The sequence below is a fragment of the Cryptomeria japonica genome, chromosome 9 (genome assembly GCF_030272615.1).
Source record: "Cryptomeria japonica chromosome 9, Sugi_1.0, whole genome shotgun sequence".
Taxonomy (NCBI): domain Eukaryota; kingdom Viridiplantae; phylum Streptophyta; class Pinopsida; order Cupressales; family Cupressaceae; genus Cryptomeria; species Cryptomeria japonica.
The window spans coordinates 396,793,774-396,819,923 of NC_081413.1; the positions used below are offsets into that span (position 1 = coordinate 396,793,774).

Here is a 26,150-nt window from a genome sequence, read left to right on the forward strand (position 1 = left end):
GTATTTAGTTTGCAATTTCCTCGAAAAGGCTATATAGTATTTAGTCTGCAATTTGAGCTTGTAGCTTTTCAAAGTCCATTTATAATTGATAATGAAGCTCCTTAAAGTACCAATTTTAAGTCAGGATTTATCAAGTGATAAACCTTGAATAACAACTTCATATTCCACCTCATTATTTGTGCAATTTACTAAGATGATCCTCCATGCACAAAGGAGCATAAAAATAATAAAAAGTGCAGATCTAAATACTTCAAACTTAACCACAATTTTTTTCTAATTCATTTTGCTTGATGAACTTGTTTCAAAAATTTTTACTTGTCAAAATTGAACATGCCCTCAAACCTTGTGACTTAGGTTTTACGTACTTATGGGTTTGGTGATTATTGGGGATGAATTTTTCCCATATTTACCAAGAGACTCATATCTTGGCCCTTGGCACTCATCTCCCAGATTGAAAATTTGTCCCCATCTCAGATAACCTATATGGAGACGTCTCCAAATGTTAGAAGACTTTAGATGAAGTTTCTTTGTATCTCCTTTATGCCTCCTATAAGCATCCTTTGAAGCTTCCAATAGAGGTTTCTCAAATATATTACATAAATTATATTAGATTTTCCTAAAGTGTTGATATGTGGTTGACAAAAGTTAAAAGAACTAAACAAATACACTTGTATTTGTCTATTTTTTTCATAAAAAATACAAGTTTTTTTTGGTGATAGAAAATTTCCTTATTAAATCCCAAAGAGGTGAGAATATGAAGCAAAACAATAATAAGGCTTAAGAGGTGTACATGCATTGAAGTTTAATCAATTGATTGAAAATATTGTCATCTCCAAGGTTCCCCATACGTTGTTTTTAAAAATAATGGGATTCCCCTCCTAGTTTCTTTGTCATCTCGATTCTCGATGTAATTATGGTTTTAAATATTTTTTTCTATCATGATGATGATTATCAATTATCAATATAATTATTATATTTCAAAACTTTTAAATGTTAGTTTTATTTTTCATTGTAAGCATTTTAGTATTTAACATTCTTTATATATATATATACATATAAAATACAGTCATATATGATTTGAACTAGTTCAAACATGAACAAAGCAATTAACACTAGACATGTTTGTAACACACAATAGAGAAATCACTGAACAACATTGACACCATTATTTTCCCCTGTGGAAAACCCTCTTGGGGAATAAAAACCACTCGCAAAATTGCCTTACTGGCTTATAATAAAAAGTTTGATTACAATAGCCTCATTGGCAAAGATAATTTCAAATCTCACTGATATGCACGAAGAGGTCAATATGTCTCACTGACAAGACCTTCAACAACTTTACAATTTGAAAAATGATTACAGAGGGTGACTTTGTTTCTCTAAAGCACATCTCAGTTCTATACTAATATATTCTATACCTCATAGACTTCACTGTTAGAAGCCTAGCAGATATAAGACATATTCATACAGAGACTTTTTTTTAATAATATTCCAATTTTTTGCATATAAGATTTACAATAAACTTGATGCAAGTTGCACAAAAACAATTTTCAAATGATACTTGCAATTGTCAATTAGAATGACAGAAAGAGAAAATGCCCTTTGCAACTTTGACTTAGACAACTTTCGCAGAAAGATTGCTTTTAGAACAAAAGAACCCCCGTATTTGACAGAACAACAGACCACAATATCTTCTGTATTTTTTTTGCTTTCAGAACCCTTTTTCAGAAAAATAAAACCCTATTTAAGGTGCTCCCAAAACTGATATTTAAAAAAAACAAAACTGCAGACCAATAATTGTCTTTTTAACTGAAACTAAAAGCTAATCCTTTTCAACTGCTATGGAACGAAAAAGGTTTCAAAACAGAGCATAATCAACCTATATTTTGTCCATGAAAGAAACGACTTCATCTTTTCCAATATTGACAACCAGAAACAATTGTTTTTCACTTCAACAATTGAAACAAGATTACCAGGTTTACGGAGTGCATTCAACTTCTATTCCACAATCCAGTGCAAAGTCCAAGTTACCACTAAGAGTCCACAGTTAGCTTGAGAACACGATGGCGGCTGTGCCCTAGCTCGATTGTAGCTAGGGTTTCATAAAGAAACCAAAAACTCAAATGCCCACGAACTGTTTCAAAGTTACAAATTAGGGCAACGAAGTAAAAAGACTTTTGATATGTCATAAGACCCTTGCTGAATATTCCACAATGATGTTAACTAACATTCATGCCACAAAAAAAATGATAATGTCTTTTTTTTCACTCAATGAAAATGCTGACCAAGATTATGACCTTGTGTTCATAATGTCATTGTCTCCTAGACAATGATCTTAATCAAGAATGCCAACACCTTGTTACATGGTATCAAGCTCATAATCACATACTAGTTTTAAGTATTGCAAACTCATACATAAAATAAAAAAATGTAATCACTTTTCATAGTAATGATACCACATATGCTATGGTCATAAATTAAAATCTTGTTATTTGCCATTGTAATGATAATATCCAAATGTCTTGAGGTGGAAACAATTATTCTCAAGTTCTCATTACTTGACATCTATATACCTCATAAGCATTAGACTACTAATGACTTATAGTTTTGCATTAACAAGCCATCAACATCTTATCATAAAACAATGATAAGGTATTAATCTCTCATTAAATACAAAACATATGAGACATTACCACCTAATGTAGAATAAGATACATAAAGTGTCAAACATAGCTGGACTACTCGCTGAGTTTTTGGCGAGCTAAAAACTCGCGAGTATTTTTCCCTGGTGAGTTTTTACAACTTTAACTGGCCAGAAAAACTCACCGAGTTTTTGGCAAAAACTCACTGAAAGCTTGCTGTGTTTTTGCCAAAACTTGGTGAGTTAGTGAAAAAAAAATTGCCCGCCAGTGAATAAAGGCAAAAATCGGCAAAAATGACTCTCATTTCATCATTTTTTGTCTTGTATTTTGCTGAGAAGGGGAAAACACACACTCCCAAACACTTGCAAATTGATTTCCATCGATTTTTTTTTTTCAAGTCAGTCTCATTCTCTTCATCAGAATATTTTTTATACTTAAGTTATATTTCATGTATATATTGGCAGGATGTTTGAGAGTGGTTTCGGATCTCTGGAGTTATAATGCAAATTCTAGGTTTTAGAAGATCTTTTAAATTTTCAGATAGTAAAATTTCAGTAATCAATAATCAGTATGCTCTTATCAGCATTCTCTTGCTCGCTCTCTTCATCTCTCTCACTTTATCTGCCCCGAATTTTAGACCTATCTATCTCCTGATCACTCTTCCTCTATCCCCCTCTCTACCACTCTCTATCTCACTCTCTCCTCTCCCCCAAGATCTAGACCTGTCTCTCTACCCCTCTCTTTCTCACCCTTTGACCCTTGTGAGGGGTGCTACCCTCAACCTAATTTTATTTTGCAGATGCTTGGTGGCAAAGTTGGGGTGGAAATACCCAAGATCTCAACTTTTTTTCCCTCAGAATCTTATGTCAGGCTTGTAGTTCATCTAGTTGTGAGCACAATTGGAGCTTGTTTGAGGCCATCCACACGAAGAAGAGGAGCAAGTTAGCTGAAAAACGCCTCAATGACCTTGTCATTGTGCAATATAATCTTCGGTTGCACATAAGGAAGGTAGAGGAAGCACCAGCTGGTCCAATTGATTTGGATGATATAGATCCTTACAGTGATTGGACATTGCAGGAGCAGTCTCCATTGTTTACAGAGGATGACATCAATGGTTTGGAGAGGTAGGTGGATGACATTGAGGAGGATGAGGAGTCATTGCCAGTGCCAAGTGCAGCTAGAGGTAGAGCTACATCCAAGATGGAGGACGAACCATAGCCTAAGCCAGTCATATCGAGCGAGGAGGCACAATCACACCCACAACAAACTTCTAGGACTAGACCCTCTAGTTCTACCTCTCCCCTAGTTTTTACTAGAGCTGGGAAGAGGAAGATGTAACTATATATATTTATTTACTCTTAGTTCTACAAAAACTATTTACTATTTTGCTTCCAGCCATCAGCATTCCTCATGAGGATGAGATTTTGCACCCACTTTGTGTTTAAATATATCTAGACTCAGCTTGTTTCTTTTGTGTTCTCATTTATTGACTCATGGGATGCTTCTTCTCATTGAATTTTGCCAAAAAAAATGCATTTCTAATTAAATTTAAGCAATTTTTTAAGTTCCTAAGTTTTTTGCCAAGTTTTTCCTAAGGTTTTTTTTCGGGCCTTGGCGAGTTTTTGGTTTTGGCAAGTAGTTCTACTATGGTATCAAATAACAATACTTGTCTAGAAAACCATCCATTGACCATACGAAAAAGAATCAAATAGCGTTGGCGAAAGACTTGAGAATACCTTCCAATGATCACTGCAAAGAGATTGTTCTCTGTCAGATTGTAATATGTCATAACGCTCACTATCATATAACACACATAATGCCTTGACTTGACATCAATGCCAAAATCAATGTCAAAGGGGTCAACACATACACATACACATACACATATGTATATGTACATACATACATATAGATAGATAGATAGATAGATAGAGCTGTCTCCAACCTTTCTTGAAAATGGCATACAAGTACCTGTCCCCATATCTTGTACCAGTACTAGTGCCTGTCTCTTGGTAACCATGATTTTTTCTATCTGCTCTGATGCATTCTCTGATATATCTAATTGAGTGCCATCTCTGATTTGTTACAGATGAAGCCACAATGGATTATTACAGCCATTGTTGATGTTGTAAAAACATTGCCAATGTATTTCATTATTGTGCATCTTTTCCCATGTCAAAGATACTGAAATATCATCATTGCTCTGGTACTCTTGAGCTTTATGCTCAGTTTATTATTACTGTTAAAGGTGTAATTCAGCAGATAATTTTGTCATGTTCATGGATGTAGAAAATAGGAGATACATTCATTTTATTTAAACTGTTTGATCTATCATAGTAATATCAATGTTGAGCTGTATTTACTAGATGTCACAGATGTTAAACAGGCATTGGCTAGTTCTTATTTCTTCCAATCATTCATTGATAGCTGTGTTCAAATAAGTGAGAAACCGGTGGAGGAGAACGCTGATTTTATGCCTCTTGCAGCTGCAGTTTCTATTTTGTTGGAAGGTAACTTTTGTTTAATTATTTTTAATCATTGGTAGGAATCTATAGCATTGAGCAAAGATAGAAGCAATGAGTAATAGAGTACTCACATATTATAAGGTAAAAATTCATTATGAAGAAATATCTTACCAGAAGAATTGATTGGAGATTCTCTCAAATCCTAAAAGAATATGTTATTTTATGTAGCTGAAGCTGCTGTACAACTTTTTCACAAGAATTTTTCTTGGCTATTGCAATACAAAGGATATTCATAAGCTTAATAAAATTTGTTCAACATTTGATGCATTTGTTGTAATTTGTAAATAATGTTGAAAGGATGTAACATAGACTACCATGCTATGTTGACAGAACGATAATTCAACCTTCATAGGAAAGGGTCCAAGATTATATCTAAGCAAGAAATCACAAAAAATGCAACTCTAAAAGTAATTATAGAATTCTAAGCTTATCTATAAGTGATCTCATTGTCTAGACTCCATATTACATGATGCTTGATACTAGATGGCTAAATTATATTGCTAACTCTTATTTCTTGGCTTGCACAGCAACCTACTTTTAATAATTTCCTAATTAATCGAAATAAAAAAATTAGCTAATATTCTAAGGAATACCTAACTATTTAAGGAAGCTTGATTAAAATGGTGGGTATATGACCACACCAACATCCCCTATTAAGTACAACTTAGGAAGTGTGGAACAAAAAAGGAGGCTATAACCTTTGAAATGTGTCCCCTACAAGACCTAATGAGGTACCTATGTACAATATTCTCCATGAATAAAGAGGACTTAGAATGATCCTCTCCTCCATAACAGCTTCCTTCATCCATGATAATGCTCAAAGAATAAACATATCTACAGTTTAGTAAAGATGCAAGAACACGTATTCTTGCTCCTCTAGGGGTCTAAAAAGATGAATTGGCCATATTACATCACCCTTGCTTTTGATTGCTTCACATGGTGAACTCTTAATTGCATGGCTTGCACAACAGCTTACTTTTTCTAATTGCCTAATCATTTAAATTAGGAAAATAACTAATAGTCTAACTTAGAATAACCTAAGCACTTAAGTAGGCTTAAGTAAAATGATGGGTATATGATTACATCAACACACCCCATAAGTTCAAGTAGTCTTAAGTAAAATGTGTAAATAATGTTCAATTTTCAGTTCAATATGCAAGATGTATTCTAATTTATATTCTCTCTATCTATGCATTATCTATTTATCTTATAAATCTGATTATCTTCTTTTGTGTGGCTGGTGAGAGGAGCATTTATGGATTTCAATGTCCTTCTCACAAATATCGATTGGTATATATATGCAAGAGGGGAGGATCAAGCAATGCCTTGACCGGTCATGTCTAATGGACATGACCGATCAAGACATTACTTGATCGCACCCTTTGATTACCAATCGGTGTTTATTCTAATCAACGACCCGATACTAATCGTGGTCTACGTAACTTAGTATCCAATGCCAATCGGTATTTACGTGGCATGATAACCGATGTCAATCGGTATATACTTGGCATGATAACCGATGTCAATCGTTTTTACGTGACATGTTAACCGATGTCAATCGGTGTCTAAGTGACTTGTTTAACCGATACCAATCACTTAACTAATAGTTAGATATCAAGCGGTGTATGCTTTGCCACTCGATAACAATCCGATAATCATCATTTGTTTACTGTTGAGGATTCAACCGATATAAATCGGGATACATGGTTAACCCGATAATAATCGGTGATCACATTTATAATGCAAACCGATATTAATCGGTATACTATACTATGATATGATTATCGATAGTTTGAACATTGATCGACTAAGTCGATTGGACATATACCAACGAAGAATTATCATCAAATGAAATAGCTTAAAGTTTTCTTGATAGTTTACCGATAGGATAAATGATTGAATGAGAGACTTCATTTATCTCTCATTCAATCATTTATCTTACTGAAGCTATCATGCATTAACACTCCCTCTTAGCTAGGTAAGATAAATGAAAACAATATATCAAGCATCAAAATTCAAATGATGGTTAGTATTCTTTACACAATCTGACTTTCTAGGAAATCATATCACCTAATCACATGATATGAAGTATCACCTAAACACGTGATACAAATGTTCACCACGTCAATCTTGTGATGACAGGATATCACCTAAGCATGTGATATCAGTATTGCCTAAACACACAATACTTAAGGATAATCATATGAGAAAAGATTAAATTCTCATCTTATCCAAGTTGTAGTATGTGCACTAACATCTTATACAAATGTTTTACCACAACAGAATCATGGCACATCCATGACACACCAGAGATCCAACATGATAACTGGTTTGGACATCATAAGATCGTCACCTTATAATGTCTACATACAAGTGATCATTATCTAGAGAGATCGTTACCTCTTAGATATGAACTCAGGGGATAAAATCCAAAATGTCCTATCATGACAAAGAAGTTTACACATTAAACATCTTATTGATATGTAAATATAGATTACAAAGCAAATTACCTTTCTATCATACCTAAACCTTTTCTGAAGTGATCAACCTTCACTCTGGAAAGAGGTTGGGTTTGAATATCTGCCGTTTGATCTCCTGTACAAACATATTCTAATTGGATCACATTCCTGTCTACCATATCTCGCACATAGTGGTATGGAATCTCAATATGCTTAAATCTGTCATGGAACACTGGATTTACTGAAAGTTTTATGCAGCTTTGATTGTCACAATGTATAACAGTGGGTTTCATAGGTTCTCCAAACAACCCCACAAGCAACTTCCTAAGCCATACTGCTTCTCGTGCAGCCATAGAAGCTGCAATGTATTCTGCCTTGGTGGAGCTTTGGGCTACTGAGGACTGCTTCCTGCTGATCCAAGATATCATAGCTGAACCTAGACTGAAGCAACACCCTGAAGTGTTTTTTCTGTCAGTCACACTTCCAGCCCAATCTGAATCTGTAAATCCATGTAGGTCTATATCAACTTTCTCATATTTGAGACCAAGGTTTAGGGTACCTTGTAGGTATCTCATGATGTGTTTTACTGCAACCAGGTGTATCTCCTTAGGTTCACACATAAACTGACTTAAAGCATTAACTGCATAACAAATATCTGGCCTTGTATTTACCAAGTACATTAGGGACCTGTTGACGTGTATTTTGTACACAATCATACACAGAATAAAATACCATTAGGCATCTTATCCTCTCTTGAGAAAATAGTCTCTAACTGCTGAAGATCTGCAAAAAGGATCAGTTAGGTGGACTCCAAGGTTCTTTTAGTGGGGTCTCCACGTGTGGACAAGCTTTTTAGTGGTATGATGTGATTTGCTGTTTCCTTCAAGGCTTCTTACGGATTCAATAGTTCGAAGGTTTTACTAATCTAAAAGGAACTTTCAAAAAAAAAGGAAAAAGGACAGGGTTTGAGTAAATCTAATTTAGTCTAATCCTATGAATGACTTAGCATGAATGAGATTTGGCAAGACTCAACCAACTTCAATTTTGCCATAAGATAACAACTCAACTGAAATTAGTGCGATCTTCTAGGGTAATAATGGTGTTCAATGCATCAAAGACCAAGGACACTACTACGAAGGTACATATCCTAGATGCGAAAATGCTTGAAGGTTAAGGACTCAAAACGTTTTCCAGTCGACCACGCAAGGCGTTCCTACAATCAGCAAGAAGCTAGTGGTTTGGATAGCGAATCCTACCAAATATCAAACCTCACACTTAGCCTTTCAAATTAACAAACTACTTTGATTGAGCGTGATTCAAGTACATCCAACAACCATGAAGATAACTCAAGAAACTTGCAACAAAACACCATAACTTCAATATTTTATTGATTTCCAAGTCATCATATACAACAATTGCTTGAACTTCTCTCTTCAAGACTCAATCTTGCTACAAAATAAAAATTGCTTACAATTCTAATCTCTCAACTCTATTCTCTATTTCTCTATTGACTATTCTATTACATATGAAATGAAAAATGGGGGTATAAATAGCATCCCCAATTACAATGAAAGGTCCAGATTGAAAGTAAATCAACGGACAAGATCATGACACCTAAACCCTAATTAGGGTTTGTTACAAATGACCTCCTTTTTACTGAACAACATTAAATACATAGCCAAATATTAAATTTGGCACAAAAATCTAGGAGGTATCAGCCAATGAGAAATAAGATGTCATGTCATCTGTAACAACCTTTCATCTAGAATCTTATTCCCCTTCCAATTCTCTTTCTTAGCATATGCAATGAATTTTGTCACAATTCCTTCGATTTCTGTGCTTGGAATCTCGGGAAGATTCTTGATACTCTCTTCTAAGTGGATAACCTGATCAAATGCATCTAGAAGAGCTGTGTCCCAAGTAGGTTCAAGTTCCTTAGTTCTATCAATTAGGAGCATGGTGGCATACATCTGATCATACTGCTCATCTGTAACATCTGCGTCCTTGCGAAAGATGATCTTGATTCTATCTTCAAATTCTTGTAAATCCACATCTGTCTCGACCTCGATCCTTCTGCCAAGAATGGTACGAAGTACCTCAAATACTCTGTCCTGGATCGGATTGATCACCTCCTCAACTTGACCACATCTAACACTGATGTCCTCAAAGAGAACACTCTTTATATGGAGTAAGGTTGACCACTGAAACAAACTGTGAGAATCGCCTTCCAAGATCTTCTCTTGTGCTAAAATTCTTCTGGATGTATGTCTTATAACTTTCAAGACAGGAATGACAACGTCCTTGGTATGGGCAAATGCAGTTACTGTTGCCATCAGTCTGTGGATTATCTCAAGGACTTGGATAGCCTGGTGGGTGATCTTTGACATCGTTGTAATAAACTCAATGGCCACCGTGTGAGATCTATCCATCCAATTACATGTACGCTGGACCATATTCCTGAATCTTTCTGCTTCATTGATTGATTGAAGGGGCAATGCCTGCAATGGTGATCTAACTGGATCCTGACGTCCCAAAGGTTCATTGATGTGACTGAAATATGTCCTCCATGCACCGACCTCTTTCTCAAGCTTTCTATTCTTTTCTACTTCTTCTCTGAACTTGTCCTTCAATGCCTCGAATGTGTCGGTGGCATCATCTAAAGTCTGCTCTGCTGTGGATGGTCCTAACTCAATAGTCTGTATATGATAGTCCTCTGCTAGGATCTCACCCTCATATTTGTCTGCTGCCGGTGTAGCTATCTGCAGTTTTCGAGATCCAGTCTCATCTTGAATCATCTTGGACATCTTTGTAGCCTTCTTCTTCTCTGTTGTCATATGTGAACGTCCAACAAGGCTCTCTAGATCGATTGCACTGTCCTCGTCCTCAATTACGATCACCTTAGTCAATCTTTCCTTCAACCAATCTGGGATATTTGATCTTGTCTCTTGAACTTGAATTTCTTTGTGTACTACTTCTTCTTGTCTGGGAGGAGATGTTACTTCATTATCTTCTTCTAAATCATAGTCTTGGAGAGATCCATCGGATGAAACATGCTGTGCCTGTTCTTCCTCCTGTCTGTCATTCTGTACCATCGATTCCATGGATTCTTCCACTCGAACTGTTCTATCTTCTGGCCTGGAAGAAGTACCTGGTGTTTGATCTTTGTTGGCACCTTGCTTTTTCTTGGAAGGCTCTTTCTTTTCTGATCTTTCCTTTCTCTTTGAACCTCTCGAATGGAGATTGCCCTCACTGGCACATCGAAGGTTATCTTCACCTGAATTCCTAGGATTAGGATTACCTTCACTAACACTGGCTCCACCTTCGGCTGGTTTCTCTTCCAAAGTAAAAGACATGGCTATGCCTTGTTCTCTCAACTTCTGGTGCTGAACATCTACCCATCTGCGAGTACAAGACAAGACTGGTGCCATCAATTCATCTAAATCCACGGCCTCGGGCTCATTCCAATTCAAACTTATTGTCTTGCTTTCTCTTTCATATGAAGATTGGATGTGCCTGCCGTTGTCCTGAGCTTGGTCGGCTACTCTGTAAATCTTACATTTCCTGATGAAATCCAAAGGCAATCTAGAATGTATCTTTCGTTTCACTTCGAGATCATCTAGGAGATTCATCATAAAGTCTTCAATCTGGTACTCATGTCTAAATCTTCTACCGACTGTCTCCTCTAAATGTCCATGAGGATCAAAACTATTCCTCCAAGCAAAAGATGAAAAAGGATACAAGGCTAACTCCCTCTCTGCGTCATCCATGGCTGAGACATTAGGACATACCTCAACTGAATTACCCAAAATAATAGGTACCTGAACTCCATTCTGATGTCTGTGTCTGAATGCCTTCACATATGCTGCCAACTGCCTTGTTACTTCAAGTAACACAATCCTGTCTGTCGGGTATCTCGGCAACATGTATGGAGGTAAAGGACATCCATACACTCTAATGTAAGTGAACTTGGGAAACTGAATGAACCAAGCACCGTACCTCTTGATTAATTCCTGGGCATCTTGAGATAATCTGTTGTGAATCCCTCCTTGCAACGTCCTTGTGATGTTCATCGTGAAAGTATCATTGATTAACTTGTAGTTCTTCCCTGGTGGATGATGCAAGTAGGTATAGGATTCGCAAACTCTGACCTCGCCGGGTCCTCTTCCAATCACTCCTCTGTGAGGTAGTCCTGCGTACTCAACGCTCCTGATCAAGGCATAGATGACGTATGAACTCATGTGGAAGGACTTAGTAGCCCTGAGTCTTCTCAACTGTACGTCTAAGCAATGGCTAATTATCCTAGCCCAATGTATTGTACCCTTCCCTTGAACAATCACCTGGATGAAATAAAACATCCATTTCTCAAAATAGAAGGCATGAGGTGCTCCTGTAACTCTGTTGAGCATGGTGATCAAATCTCTGTACTCCTCTTGGAAATCGATCCGGTGTGGTGTGTTCGGTACTTTGCTCAGACGGGGACGACTCTTGAGTAGCCAGTTCTTGTTGATTATGCTTAGACAAGCATCTGGATCATCATCGTACACTGATCTGGCTCCTTCAATGCTCTTGTATATCATGTCCCTGTGCTCTGGAAGATGGAAGGCTTCACTTATGGCCTCCTCTGAAAGGTACGCCAAAATGTTTCCCTCATTGGACACAATTGTCCTGGACTGTGGATTGTAATGACGGGCACACTCGATCATCAACTCGTGACACTGAATGGCTGGAGGAAAACCGGCCGCCTTAATGATGCCACTTTCTATTATTCTCCGGGCGACAGGTGATGGCTTGCCGATGTAAGGGACCTCTCGGAACTTCCTCGTGCTAAAGTTCCCCAAGTTTGTATCTCCAATGTTGCTCCACTTGGACACGATCTTGGTCTCCACTTCCTCGGTCTTCTGATCTTCTTTCATGAGGGCCGAGCGACTGGTGGATGCTCCCGCCTTTGGGGTCACCATACCTACACAACATTTCATTATAAGAAATAGATTTTGCAATAAATAACGTAGATAAGAGAGATAGATTTTAGGAAACCTCATGATAAGTCCCTAGAGTTATCATGTCCTAAAATACAACGATTGAGCTAAGAGATTTAAAGAATCAAAATTTCAAAATTTGAAATATGACGATGAATGAATAAAACAATAATAATTAAATCGCCATACCTCGATAGAGAGCTAACTCTAGAATGCAAAAAACAAAATTTGCCTAGGCAAAATTGAGGTATAAAGATAATCTTCAATATGATCCCCTCAAAATTGACTTCGCCACCTCTGGACAGGACGTGATCTTCAATTTCGCACAAATAAATCACCAAGTCTTTAGCAAGTTCGCCTTAGGTGTGGTCTTGGATGGATCTTCAAATTCGCACCTCTTCAAACACGCCTCACACCATCTTGGGAATGTCTACGCCACCTTTGGTTTGAAGTCGCACCACCTTTGGAATGTCTAAGCGCGCCACCCTTGGATGAATGAAACTCGCACTCTATATTAGCGCCACCTTTGGTATGAATAAAACTTGCGCCACCTTGGATAATATTCGCACTATCTTTGAACACACTTAACACGTTCCTTTGTCTTCCTTAATTCGCATGTAGAGAGGTAAAATAATGATGTGAAAATGATAGTTTTCACCCCCCTATATATAGCGCTCTCATCGATTTATCTCTTTGGCCGACTTGATGAAATATAACAATTTCAAACGATTTTTAAATGATTTGCAATGACATAACAAGGCCGACTTCCATATATGAGCGCTTGAAATCGATTTTTTATTGATTAAATAATTAATTATTAATACCTTGCGTTTTTTATTTGCAAATTTCGATTTTAATAAAGGCAAAAATAATTAATAAAGATTAACGCCATATTAAATGTCAATTTAAATAAGATTTTCAATTTTTAAATTGATTTAGCATTTAAGGAAATTCGAATTGTTTAATTTGGCGCCAAAAATATGAAAATGAAAGGGACGTACCTCATCGCTCTGGTCCCTTGGAGAGGGACAGGAGCGATCTCCATGTTTTTGCGTTCACCTTGCATCTTTGACCTTCGAAATATCATTGCTTGTGTCCTTTGCGCTTATTTCCACTTGCTTTTGCAAGGTACCTTCGATGTTATAAGGATCATCGCCCTTGTCCCTTGGAGAGGGACAGGAGCGATCCACATGTTTTCCTTGGTCTTGGCGATTTTAAACTTCGATCTCTTTTGCAATGTCTTTCAAACGTTGTCCTTCGCATTTCCTAACCTCATTTCGCCTTGATCTTTGAAGGAACGCGAGTGTTTTGATAGGATCGCCTTGGTCCTTGTCCAAAGGACAGGAGCGATGTGGGGCCTTTACACCATTTGGCGATGTTTGGACGTTCAAAACTCTTGTTTATCACCTTGTTGTCATACCATGGACCCTCTAAAATATTGCAATATATTGTCCTTATGCGAATTTTGCATGAATTGATCAATACATCTAATATCGCTCTGGTCCCTTCCTGAGGGACAGGAGCGAAGTTCATCATTATGTGCTTGTTCTTGTTTGTACCAACTTGCAATCAACTTCATTGCGTGAAATGACGTCCTTTCGACCTTCTTGGTAACTTGAAACTTGTTTGCCTTTTGAAATCTACGCCATTATGTAGATATCGCCTTGGTCCCTTGCCAAAGGACAGGAGCGATCTAGGTCTTTAGAGTGCAAATCCTTCCATGTGATGACCTTTGCAACGTTGCGCTTGATGGAAATGCCTTGAGATGTCTTCGCCACCTTTTGTCCTGGCTTGGATCGGTCTTGAACCTTGGAGGGACGACCTTGAACTTGAGAGGGACGTATCATCACCATTGTATCGCCCTGGTCCCTTGGAGAGGGACAGGAGCGATCCTTCCCTTGTGGCCTTCATCTTACTTTGCCAAGTTCCTAGTTTATATTCAACGGAATCGTCCTTCTTCACTCTATCCACCCATGCCTTCACATTATTTGTAACTTTGCAAGAAAAGCAATTATATCAAAAATCGCTCTGGTCCCTTCCTGAGGGACAGGAGCGAACTAGGCATTTAACACTGGTATGGACGTCCCAAAAATCTTCAATTTATATTCAATGTGCTCATCTCATGTTTTCCCTTGTTTTTGAACGTAAACTTGCCTTGACCCTTGCCTGGATTCTGTCTAATGAAGGAAATCGCTCTGGTCCCTGGGAGAGGGACGATAGCTACAAGGTACCTCGCCCTGGTCCCTTGGAGAGGGACAGGAGCGATTTAGTCAATATAGGTCATTTTTCTCCATTTTTTGCATCTCAAATTATATTCATTTGGCAAAGTATCTTCCTTCGGACGTCCTCCAATTGCTAAGTCACCAAAATCTTGCAAGGACAAGACGAAATTTGAATTGTAGCTCCGGTCCTTCACTGAGGGACAGGAGCGATTTTCCTTCTGGAGACCTTTCTGTGCTCATGAAAATCTTCAATTTATATTCAAATGAAAGATCTTGTCGTTCTCCATCACTTCAAACGTAAAATTTGTCTGGACTCTGCAAGAATGATGAGATATTTGGAAATGAGCTCCCGTCCTTCACTGAGGGACAGGAGCGATTTTGCTCCTACAGGCCAAAATAACAAGATTTTTCACATTTTAACACTTCACGAGGCGAAAACAAATCAATTCCAATGCCCAGGATCAAACTTCAAAAAGGTCAAAATTTGGTCAAAATATTCAATCAGGCAAAAATTCATATTGACGGTCATCATTTAGACAAGTTTAAGCTCTGCATGAACATTCCAATTGAAAAATTAGACCATTTTGGCGAATTCATTGCATTCAAAAATTTGCATTCTAGAAAAGAAGCTCAGAAGCTCTCAAAAATGACTGGATTTTGGCTTGAAAAGGCAAAATTTAAAACCCTAAGGCTTGGCCCTAAATCCAGACGACCAACTAACTAACAAAACCCTAAAACGAAAGCGAAAACAAGCGAAAAACAAGCAAAAAGAGGGGGTCCCCATTTGCGATGGGGCGATGTGTGAAATGGTCACAACAGGACCCAATCATCTGTCTGTATTGAGTAGGGTCAGTGGGTTGTGACTCTGCTGCTGCTTCTTTAAGTTTATGTAAATTGGTTTCCATAGGAGAGGTCATGGGCCTACAGTTTAGCATTCCGAATCTTTTCAAAATATCCAAGGTATACTTTCCTTGGTTTAGTATAATGTTGTCAGAATTCTGCCATACTTCCAATCCTAGGAAGTAATGAAGGAGTCCCAAGTCCTTCATATCAAATTCTTTGGATAGATCTTTCTTGCATTGATCTATAAGGTGATCTTTTCCTGTGATTAATACGTCATCAACATATAAAATCAATATTAGCATATCACCTTTATTTCTTTTGTAGTAGAGATTAGGATCTGCATCATTCTTAGAGAAGCCTAGTCCTGAGAGATAGGTGTCAATTCTTTCATACCAGGCCCTGGGAGCTTGTTTAAGCCCATAGAGAGCTTTCTTGAGTCTACACACATGAGACTCTGCATCATGAATTTCAAACCCTTCAGGTTGCTCTAGGTAGACTTCTTCTGATATTTCACCATTTAGAAATGTTGTCTTAACATCCATCTAGTGTACCTTCCTCCCCTTTGCTGCTACAATGGCTAATACAGCTCATACTGATGTATACCTGGCAACAGGTGCAAAAGTTTCTTCATAATCTATTCCTTCCCTTTGTGGGAACCCTCTAGCTACAAATCTGGCCTTGTGTTTTTCAATACTGTCGTCTGCAGCATGTTTGATCTTGAAAAGCCATTTAGATGAAACAACAGATTTCTTAGTTGGCCTAAGAACAATCTCCCAAACATCATTTTTCATAATGGATTGATACTCTTTAGACATGGCATCCTTCCATACTTGATGTTCAAGTGCATCTGATACATTGTTTGGTTCGGCTTTAGAGAGATCATTCATAAGGGCAACATAGCTAGTGAATTTATTTGGCCTTTTTCTTTCCCTGAAGGTCCCTGAGGGAGCAACAAACTTCTAAGCTTCTGCTACAGTCTTGGTGGCCCATAGTGGTCTTTTCTTGAAGTTTTCTCTAGGTGGACTTTGAGTTTCACTTATAGTTTCCTCAGCGTTCTCTCTCTGAAGCTCAGGAGTAGGTTCTTTATCTATGCTAGGGGTAGGGATATAGACTTCAGGGTCTAGAGAGCTTTGGGCTCTTTTGAAGGCCAAGTCTTCTTCAAAGATCACATCCCTACTTAGTTCAATATTCTTTTGACGAGGTACATAGATCCTATAGGCTTTGGAGGTTTCACTATATCCTACAAGGATTCCCCTTTTTCCAGAAGGCTCTAATTTTAATCTTTTCTCCTTAGGTACATGAATATAGACAGGGCATCCAAATATCCTCAGGTGGCTAATATCTGGTTTTGATTTAGTAACGACTTCCTCAGGGGTCTTATCTTCAAGATGGGAGTGAGGACATCTGTTTTGAATATATATAGCAGTGCTAGTTGCTTCTGCCCAAAAATTGACATTTAGATTCTGATCAAGAATCATAGCTTTGGCAGCTTCAACGATTGTCCAATTTTATCTCTCAGCTACCGCATTTTGTTGAGGGTTATAAGGTATTGTTAACTCCCTCTTAATCCCTGAATTTTTACAAAACTCTTTAAATAATTCTGATGTGTATTCCCCCCCATTATCAGTTCTTAGGGTTTTAACTTTATTTCCTGAGTAGTTCTCTGTTAATGATTTGAATTCTTTAAACCAATTAAGGATCTCTTCTGATTCTTTACATTTCAGAAAGCAGATCCAAGTTTTCCTAGAGTAGTCATCAACAAATATTACATAATACAAAAATCCCCCCAAAGAAGGTGTAGACATGGGTCCACATACATCAGAATGAACTAACTCTAAAATTTTACTTGTTTTCCTAGTACTATTTTGAAAAAAACCCTTAGTATTTTTACCTAGGGCACATCCTTTGCATGCCCCTGAATGATATTGCTTTAACTTAGGTAGACCTGTGACAAGGTCTCCCATTGATGATAAAGCTCTAAAATTTAGGCGGTCTAGTCTTCTATGCCAGACTTCATTAGCATCTGTAGTTTCATGGATTAGGACTAAGTTGGGCTCTGTGCATAGCTCATACAGGTAGCCTTGTCTTTGACCAATCATTTTAGCTTTCTTGATAGATGAATTCTTTGGCCAAGCCAATACTCTGTTGTCCACGAAGGTCACTCTGTATCCATTATCCTCCAGTGCTGATATTGAGACTCGATTTCTCTTAGTGCCTGGAACATATAGTACTCCTTTAAGTTGTAGTGATACACCTGACTTTAGTTTGATGGTGCAGGTTCCAACTCCTTTGACTGGATGTGTAGAGTCATCTCCGATATTTACTTCCTCCTCATTCTTCTCTTTCATGGAGTCTAGCACTTCTCTGAATCCTGTAATATGTCTAGATGAGCCACTGTCGATCACCTAGGAGTTAACTTTGTTTGATGCTTGGTTTGTGAGTGCTGAATAGAGTACATACTTCTCGGGGTCCTCTTCCCTTTTAGATTTTCCTGTTTTGGCAAATGTGGCTTGTTGCTTAGCTCTTTTTGGACATTTGGCAACATAGTGCCCAAATTTGTCACATTTGTAACATTGAATCTGAGAAAGGTCCTTCTTGAAGGTGTTCTTGCCGTGACGACCTTTTCTCTTTCTGAATTGTTTCTGTTTGCTTTTCTTGTTTGAGTTCGTATTTAGAACTTGGAGATCTTCATCTATATTCTTTTGCTTGATCCCTTTCTTATTTTGCCTTGATTCCTCTTGGAGACAGTCAGCCTTTAGCCTATCGAATTTTGGAAATTGCTCCCTTGCATTGATGCCTTGGACGAATGTTTCCCATATGCTAGGCAACCCATCTAGACCAGTGAGTGTTAATTCTTTGCTTTGGATCTCATATCCAAGGGTTGCTAGTTCATCCCTTAGGGCAGATATTTGCATGAAGTAGGCATTGACTGATTCTCCTTTTATCATGGCTATGCGATTTATTTCTCTTTTTAAAGCCAAGGTTCTACTGGCATTAGATATCTCAAATGCATCTTCAAGTGCTTTGAACATGTTGTAGGCTGTCTCATGTTTCCTTATGATGGGCATAATATTATTTCTCACCCTATCAACTATGATTTTGATGGCCTTTTCATTTCCCTCTCTCCAAGATGTTTTGTCAGGTTCAGTCTCAGGTTCTTCAGTTTCAGTTTTTACAAATGATTCGACTTTATTTTCTTTTAGAATCATTTGAATTTTGAACTTCCATGCTGAGAAGTCATCACCTCCTCCGAGTCTATCTTCAAATCTGATAGCGCTAGCCAGTGAAAGAATTGTGATGTTGAATATATGCTTGTTTTGGATTTTCCGCAAAATTGAACAACCTTAGGTTCGATTTAACTATAGCTCTGATACCATGTAAATAATGTTCAATTTTCAATTCAATATGCAAGATGTATTCTAATTTATATTCTCTCTATCTATGTATTATCTATTTATCTTCTTTTGTGTGGCAGGTGAGAGGAGCATTTATGGATTTCAATGTCCTTCTCACAAATATCGATTGGTATATATATGCAAGAGGGGAGGATCAAGCAATGCCTTGACCGGTCATGTCTTATGGATATGACCGATCAAGACATTACTTGATCGCACCCTTTGATTACCAATCGGTGTTTATTCTAATCAACAACCCGATACTAATCGGGGTCTACGTAACTTAGTATCCAATGCCAATCGGTATTTACGTGGCATGATAACCAATGTCAATCGGTATTTACGTGACATGTTAACCGATGTCAATTGGTGTCTAAGTGACTTGTTTAACCGATACCAATCACTTAACTAATAGTTAGATATCAAGCGGTGTATGCTTTGCCACCCGATAACAATCCGATAATCATCATTTGTTTACTGTTGAGGATTCAACCGATATAAATCGGGATACATGGTTAACCCGATAATAATCGGTGATCACATTTATAATGCAAACCGATATTAATCGGTATACTATACTATGATATGATTATCGATAGTTTGAACATTGATCGACTAAGTCGATTGGACATATACAAATGAAGAATTATCATCAAATGAAATAGCTTGAAGTTTACCTGATAGTTTATCGATAGGATAAATGATTGAATGAGAGACTTCATTCATCTCTCATTCAATCATTTATCTTACTGAAGCTATCATGCATTAACAAAATGATGGGTATATGATTACATCAACACACTCCATAAGTTCAACTTAGAGGGTATTTTACAAAAAAGACTAAAACCTTTAACCTAGGTCTTGATAATGAGGCTTGATGAGGTACCCGTGTATGAGAATCTCAGTGAATAAAGATGACTTAGAATACCCTACCTTAGCTCCCCCAACGCCAACTTCTTTCACCTTCAACAATGTTTGAATAATGAACATATCAAGGGTTTAATGAAGATGCCAAAACAAGAGTTGCTGCACCTATAGAATTCTAGAAAGATGAATTGATGTGCCAAATAGTTGCAAGTTGATAAAGACGAATAAATGCTAGATTCTAAAAAAGGTCCATTTACATTAAACTACATTCATTCCCTTAGGAAGCGATATAGCAAGAGGTGCATGTTAAAATTCTTCCACTCCAAGATACAATATGATGTAAGCATCAAGAAAGTATTTGGAACTAGTTTATTTTTCTTTGAATGTGATGGTGAAGATATCATGAATAAAAGTTGTAGAAAATTTTCCATTAAGGACGAACTAGAAAATGGACATGGATCATTTGAAAGTGGGTTGTCCACCACAATGGAAGAGCTTATAGCAGATATTCTCGATTTATCCAAAAATGGATCTACTATACAAGGTGGATCACAAACAAGGAAGGTTAGTAATAGGTTCCTCATTATGTCCATCAAAAGAGGATCCACTAGATAAGGTGTATCACAAAGTGAAGAGTAGATGAAGTTCCAAAAACACCCATGTGGGAACTCTCATTAAACAAAAGCAATATATCCTTTCAGAAGTGAGGACTATCATTAAGCTGAGTTTCTACAAATAAAATTACCACTATCATAAAGATTGGAATCACAAGGAGGCGATGAAATCTAAGAACATTCATGTGAAAATTCTCATCAAATAGAAAAGCAATGTCCTCCAAAGAATGACAACAAACAATATAACATTTGGCAAATAGATGGCTAATGTCCGGAAGCGGCTATCCAGCCCCTAGAATGCACCAAGGCATCATTTTCCCTTGTATACTATAAAATTATAAATACATTATAATAGATGCTTTGTGCATTCTTGTAATGTCCCTACTATGAAATGGAATTTATTGGTAAATAATAATAATAATAAAATTAAAATTCACAAGAATAAAAATAAAATTAAAATTAAGATATAAACGAATATAATTAAATATAATTAAAATATAATTAAGTTAACGAGTGATCAAACGACATGGAATGAAAAGTTGTGACTCCCTCAAACATGAGATATAAAAGGGAGAAGAGTACCTCATTTGATAGGGGATAATTTGAAAAATAAGAAGAGCAGATCTGATTGTGAAAGGCTGTGTCCCTTTCAAAGGGCAGAAATAATGAAGAGTTGCACTCTTTCAAAGGGTGCTAATGGTGAAAGGGTGCAGCTCTTGCCAAAGGGCATACATGATGAAGAGGTGTGACCTCTCCCTCACATCAAATGATATAAAGGAAAGGAATTAAAAGCCTTCAGTGATATCACCATCGATCAGATCAGATCAGAACTGTTATTAAGTTACAGGCAGTAACAACCTTGTTCTTGGTGGTATGCATGGGGATTTGCTTAATATGTATGCTTAATATATGAAACCTGATCATGTTCTGATGCAGTATTTTAATAGTAATATTAATATAGACTGTCATTTCCCCGCCATGACACTAGACCAAAATAGTAAACAGATAATATGAAATTGTCTTACACAAGTAAGACTTCACAATTTCATTGATCGTAGAACATGCTACAATTGTCTATCCTCAACAGTTGGAGATATTGCAGGACAGATATGATAAGATTTGATATATAGTAAATAATATTTATATGAAAGAACCGATCCTCTTCCCTTCTAGTAGTGATCTTCTCTAGGATGGAATGAGGGATATGTTAGAATAAACAACAATACATTAAAAAGAGCGATTAAATCACGAAGAGACATACGGTTAGTAGCAAAGGAACACATCCCATTCCAAAGGTCACCACTTTGAAGGAAGGTTGTAACCCTCCGAGCCCGATGGAGGAGTATAAGAAGACAACACCCATGCATTCAAGGCATCATTGGAGGAGATGAGATTTGGCATTTATAAGAAAGCAAATATACAGCAGTTCGATTCTATGCAGTGGTTATGGTATGAGTTCCCCATACATAGCATAATGAATACTGTTTATATTCGCATACTACTGACTAATAGTGTTTTACTGTTTATGATCAGTATTGTATTGGCAACTAATTACTGATCAATGCTTAAGTATTGCAATGGAGTTTGAGGATCGAATAATCTTGAAAAAGGGGAGCATAAAGAACATGTCGAACCTGCAACAATCAGGGAGATTAGGCGATACTCTTAGTTTTTTTTATTAAAGAGACAAAGATATTCTCTCTCTAACCCTTAATAGTTAAGAATTATAATCCGGGGTAAACTAGGGCATTTTATAAAAGGGGACATTACAAGTGGTATCAGAGCATGATTCTGCCAACTTGTGAGATCAACATTAAAGAGTAAAAGTACAAATTAGTAATGAAGGGCACACCTCTTCACCAATAATCATAAGTTTATCACATTCCAAACAAAGCAAACCGCCTATTAATAGATGTGATACCAATTTGAATCAAAGGAGGAATTGGCATTGTGCATAAATTATGCCTTCATGCTTCATAGTTTCATATTAGACTTTCATCATCAGTAGAACGGGATTTTAGTGAGCAGCAGGCTTTCTTTGACAGTCAGCAAAGTTGTGATCACCATCTATTCCCTTTTAGTTAAGTCCTTAACAATCTTGTCAAGAGCAACTAAACTTCAAAGGATTTTCATCAGATATCAACAGGTTTTTTTTCATCATTTCAGGCAAGTTTTCAGATATAAGATGGCAGACTTTCAAGCATGTATGACACAGCTGTGCACAATTTCTTTGGTTTCAAGCAAAGATGTAAATAACTTCTCGGCAATAAATCTTTTGGCCGAAATGTTTTAAAAAATCGGGAATCGGCAAAAAATCGGGAAAAAATCGGCAAAACTATCGAACATTTGAAAATATATAATTTCTTAAAATATTAAAAAAAAACACATGTATACACTAAATTTATAGAACACAATAGCATATTACTAGTTTCCATCATATAAAATCATAGTTTGAGTCAAATACATACCATATAGCAAAGTGATATACCAAAAAACAAGTTCAAGTTCTAAATACGTTTGAGTCAAATACTTATTGTAGAGTCTAGTCCACAAAACAAATCAATCTCTGAAGTTTGAATACATATTAAGTTCATGGTTTCATATCATTGAAAATTGGAAATCATAGAATGCATCTACGACTAAAGCTCAAAAAACTCTGTTGCCGCTGAGTGGGTGCTGAAGTAGATGGTGTTGCTGCTGCTGCTGCAATATCCTCAACGGGTGAGAAATCTGCCTCTTCTGGATAAGTAAACTCATCTCCTGCCTCCTCACATTATGCCACCTCTGCCGCCCATTCAGCTGCCTCCCTCTCCATCTTATCTAACTGAGCGTCAGTGAGAAATGCATCCACATCAACATCATCAGTAGCACCATCAGGTTCAACAATCCAATCTGCTGTGTATGGATCAATCTCATCTATGTCAAGTGTGTCATATGAAGTCTTCCCTTGTACCCTCTTTTCATGCAATTGAAGGTTGTACCACACATATACAAGGTCATTCAAGTGCTTTTGAGTCAACCTATTGCTCTTTTTTGTGTGAATGGCCTCAAAGACACTCCAGTCGCGCTCACAACCAGAAGCACTACAAGGCTGAGATAATATGCAGATTACAAACTTTTGAAGATTAGGCGTTGTGGCACCACAATCTTCCCACCAAAAATCTGCAAGCATACAAATTGGCATTTATAACTTGGTAAATATTTTTATAAACTTAAAGATTGAAATAAATGGTAAAATAGATTTAAGAGCACATTTTTTTTTACTGGTAGTAGGGTGCCTCTCTTATGAATACCAATAGGTGAAGAAAACAATGGCCCATCTTCCTTCTTGTACCTCTGCAACTCATCAACAATGATGTCTTGAATATTTTCATCAGGACCAACTTTTGAATACATGTTTCAAGGTCAAGTTGAACCTCCTCATCTAGTTTGAAAGTGCGGGAGTAAAAGAACTTGGGGTTCAAATAGTAGGCAACAGCATGGATATGTTGGTGGAGTTGTCGGTTCCATCTTCGATCAATTATGCGCCATATGGGTTCATATTTGGTCTTGTCTGACCCATACAAGTGCTGAATTGCCTCTTTGGCCTTATCCATTGCCTCATATAGATACCCTATGGGGTTTGTATCCCCATCCACCATCTGTAGAACCCTCACCAACGGTTTTGACAACTAGACATGACAAATTTAACAAAAATCAGCAATGTGTAATATTAGAAAATTAAAAAATAAATCATCAATTGAAATTTGAACTTTGAGTTTGAACACTTACATTGATGCTCTCCTCCATGAATTTGGCAAATCTATCATCAAAAACAGCCTTCACGACCTTCTGTGTTTCAGGCTTCCTACAATAAGGGCTCTCCAACCATCTTTCACTCACAAACATCCTCTTCAGGTTGGGCAATGCATGTAATATGCTCTGTGAGTTGAGGAAATTAGTGGCAAAACGGGTGACTCCTGAATGCACAAGATCCTTACCATCAGTGTGTTGTCTCATAAGCTCCAAGACCCACGTGTGGTTGTAGATGTACTTTGTGATTTCCCTTACATCTTCAACCACATTCTTCACCCAACTAAGTTTCCCTATGTCCTTGAGGAGCAAATCAAGGCAATGAACAGTACAAGGTCAACAAAATAATGTCGGATGCCTAGCCTGTAGAAGTTTACCGACTGCCACATATGCAGCTGCATCATCGGTCACAACCTGAAAAAAATTTTGCACTCCTACTTCACTCACCACCTCATCCAACATGTTGCACAAGGTTTCAACATTCTTCTCTTCATTTGAGGCATCAATCGAATTTAAAAATACCACCTGTCCCTCTGAAGCAACTAGAAAGTTTTTGAGTGTCCTATTCCTACTATCTGTCCACCCATCAGATAAAATGGTGCAACCTTCCCAATTCCTCCTTTGTTGTTCCACCAGTTGATGTGTGTTTTGGACCTCATCCTGCAATAATGGCCCACTCAACTCATAACAAGTTGGGGACTTGAACCCCTTACCTGAAATGGTCAATCCACTGACCATTTGCTCCCAATATGGACTCTCAACAATACTAAACGGAATATTGTTGTAAAACCAAAATCTAGCCATTGCCGCCTTTGTCTGCTGATGCACTTCCTTATTCCATAAATTACCTAACAATCCAAGTTGTGCACCAAGAGTGTTACAAGGAATGAAAAAACCAGATGTATTGCTGTCCACCCCAATATTTTCTGACCCTGTAGAACTGATATCCCTCATTGGGGCTGCCATTGCCTCTGCTGTCCTCTTTTTTTCTACCTTCTTTTGATCAAATTCTGAAAGCCTTGCTTTTGCCTCCCTTTCAACCTCTTCAGGACATTTGTCACATGGTGTAATATTCAGTCCGGTGATCTTTGCAAGGTGAATTTTGAGTCGGTAAATGCCACCGGTCATTGGTTTCGTGCAATGGTTACAAATAACCTCTCCTACCACTGCACCTAGTGTGCCATGTTTCCACATAGGATCCCTCTTTCTACCACCACCTCTACTTGTACCACCTCTAGTTGCAGAAGCCATTATCTTTTATAAAAATTCGAAAGGCACCTAGCAAAAGAGACCAAAGAGTTTATTTAATACCACAAAATATATTATTTTGGAAACATGGCCAAATAGGTAAAACAGTAAAACTAAATACATTTATAATTGTAAAACTAAATAGTAAAACTAAATACATTTACAATTGTTCACAACTTCACGGTCACAACTTCACAGTTCACAACTTCATAGTCAATTTATAATTATAAATACTGTAAAACTAAATACATTTAGAATTGTGAAGTATTCATAATACATATTACATAATACTGTAAAACTAAATATTAATAAATGTATTTATAAATAAGTATTACAGTATTTAGTTTTACATACTGTCATAATACAATATTATTATAAAAACTAAATTTTACATACTGTCATAATAAAGTATTTAGTTTTACACAAAGAAACGGGACTCGGACTCGGCTCGGACTCGGCAAGGCCGACTCGAACTCGAATTCGGGACTCGGCGTCAAACTCGGCTGGACTCGGGAAAGTGAAAAACTCAAGAAATTCAGAGATTTTTAAAGATTTAAAACTTGTTTC

At 37.2% G+C, this 26,150-nt stretch overlaps 1 protein-coding gene across 3 annotated transcripts in view; it reads left to right on the top strand.

The window, feature by feature from the left end:
* Positions 1-26,150, top strand: part of LOC131073052 (ubiquitin carboxyl-terminal hydrolase 27) — a 164,626-nt gene that overhangs the window by 88,504 nt on the left and 49,972 nt on the right. For 2 of the 3 annotated variants that reach the window (XM_059211035.1, XM_058009422.2), the window contains exon 1: positions 4,898-5,152. In XM_059211035.1, the coding sequence (XP_059067018.1) occupies positions 5,116-5,152 (37 nt within the window). In that variant the 5' untranslated portion in view covers positions 4,898-5,115. Of the gene's footprint in view, positions 1-4,897; positions 5,153-26,150 lie in introns of those variants that run through there. The other variant, XM_058009417.2, reaches the window with a different exon arrangement.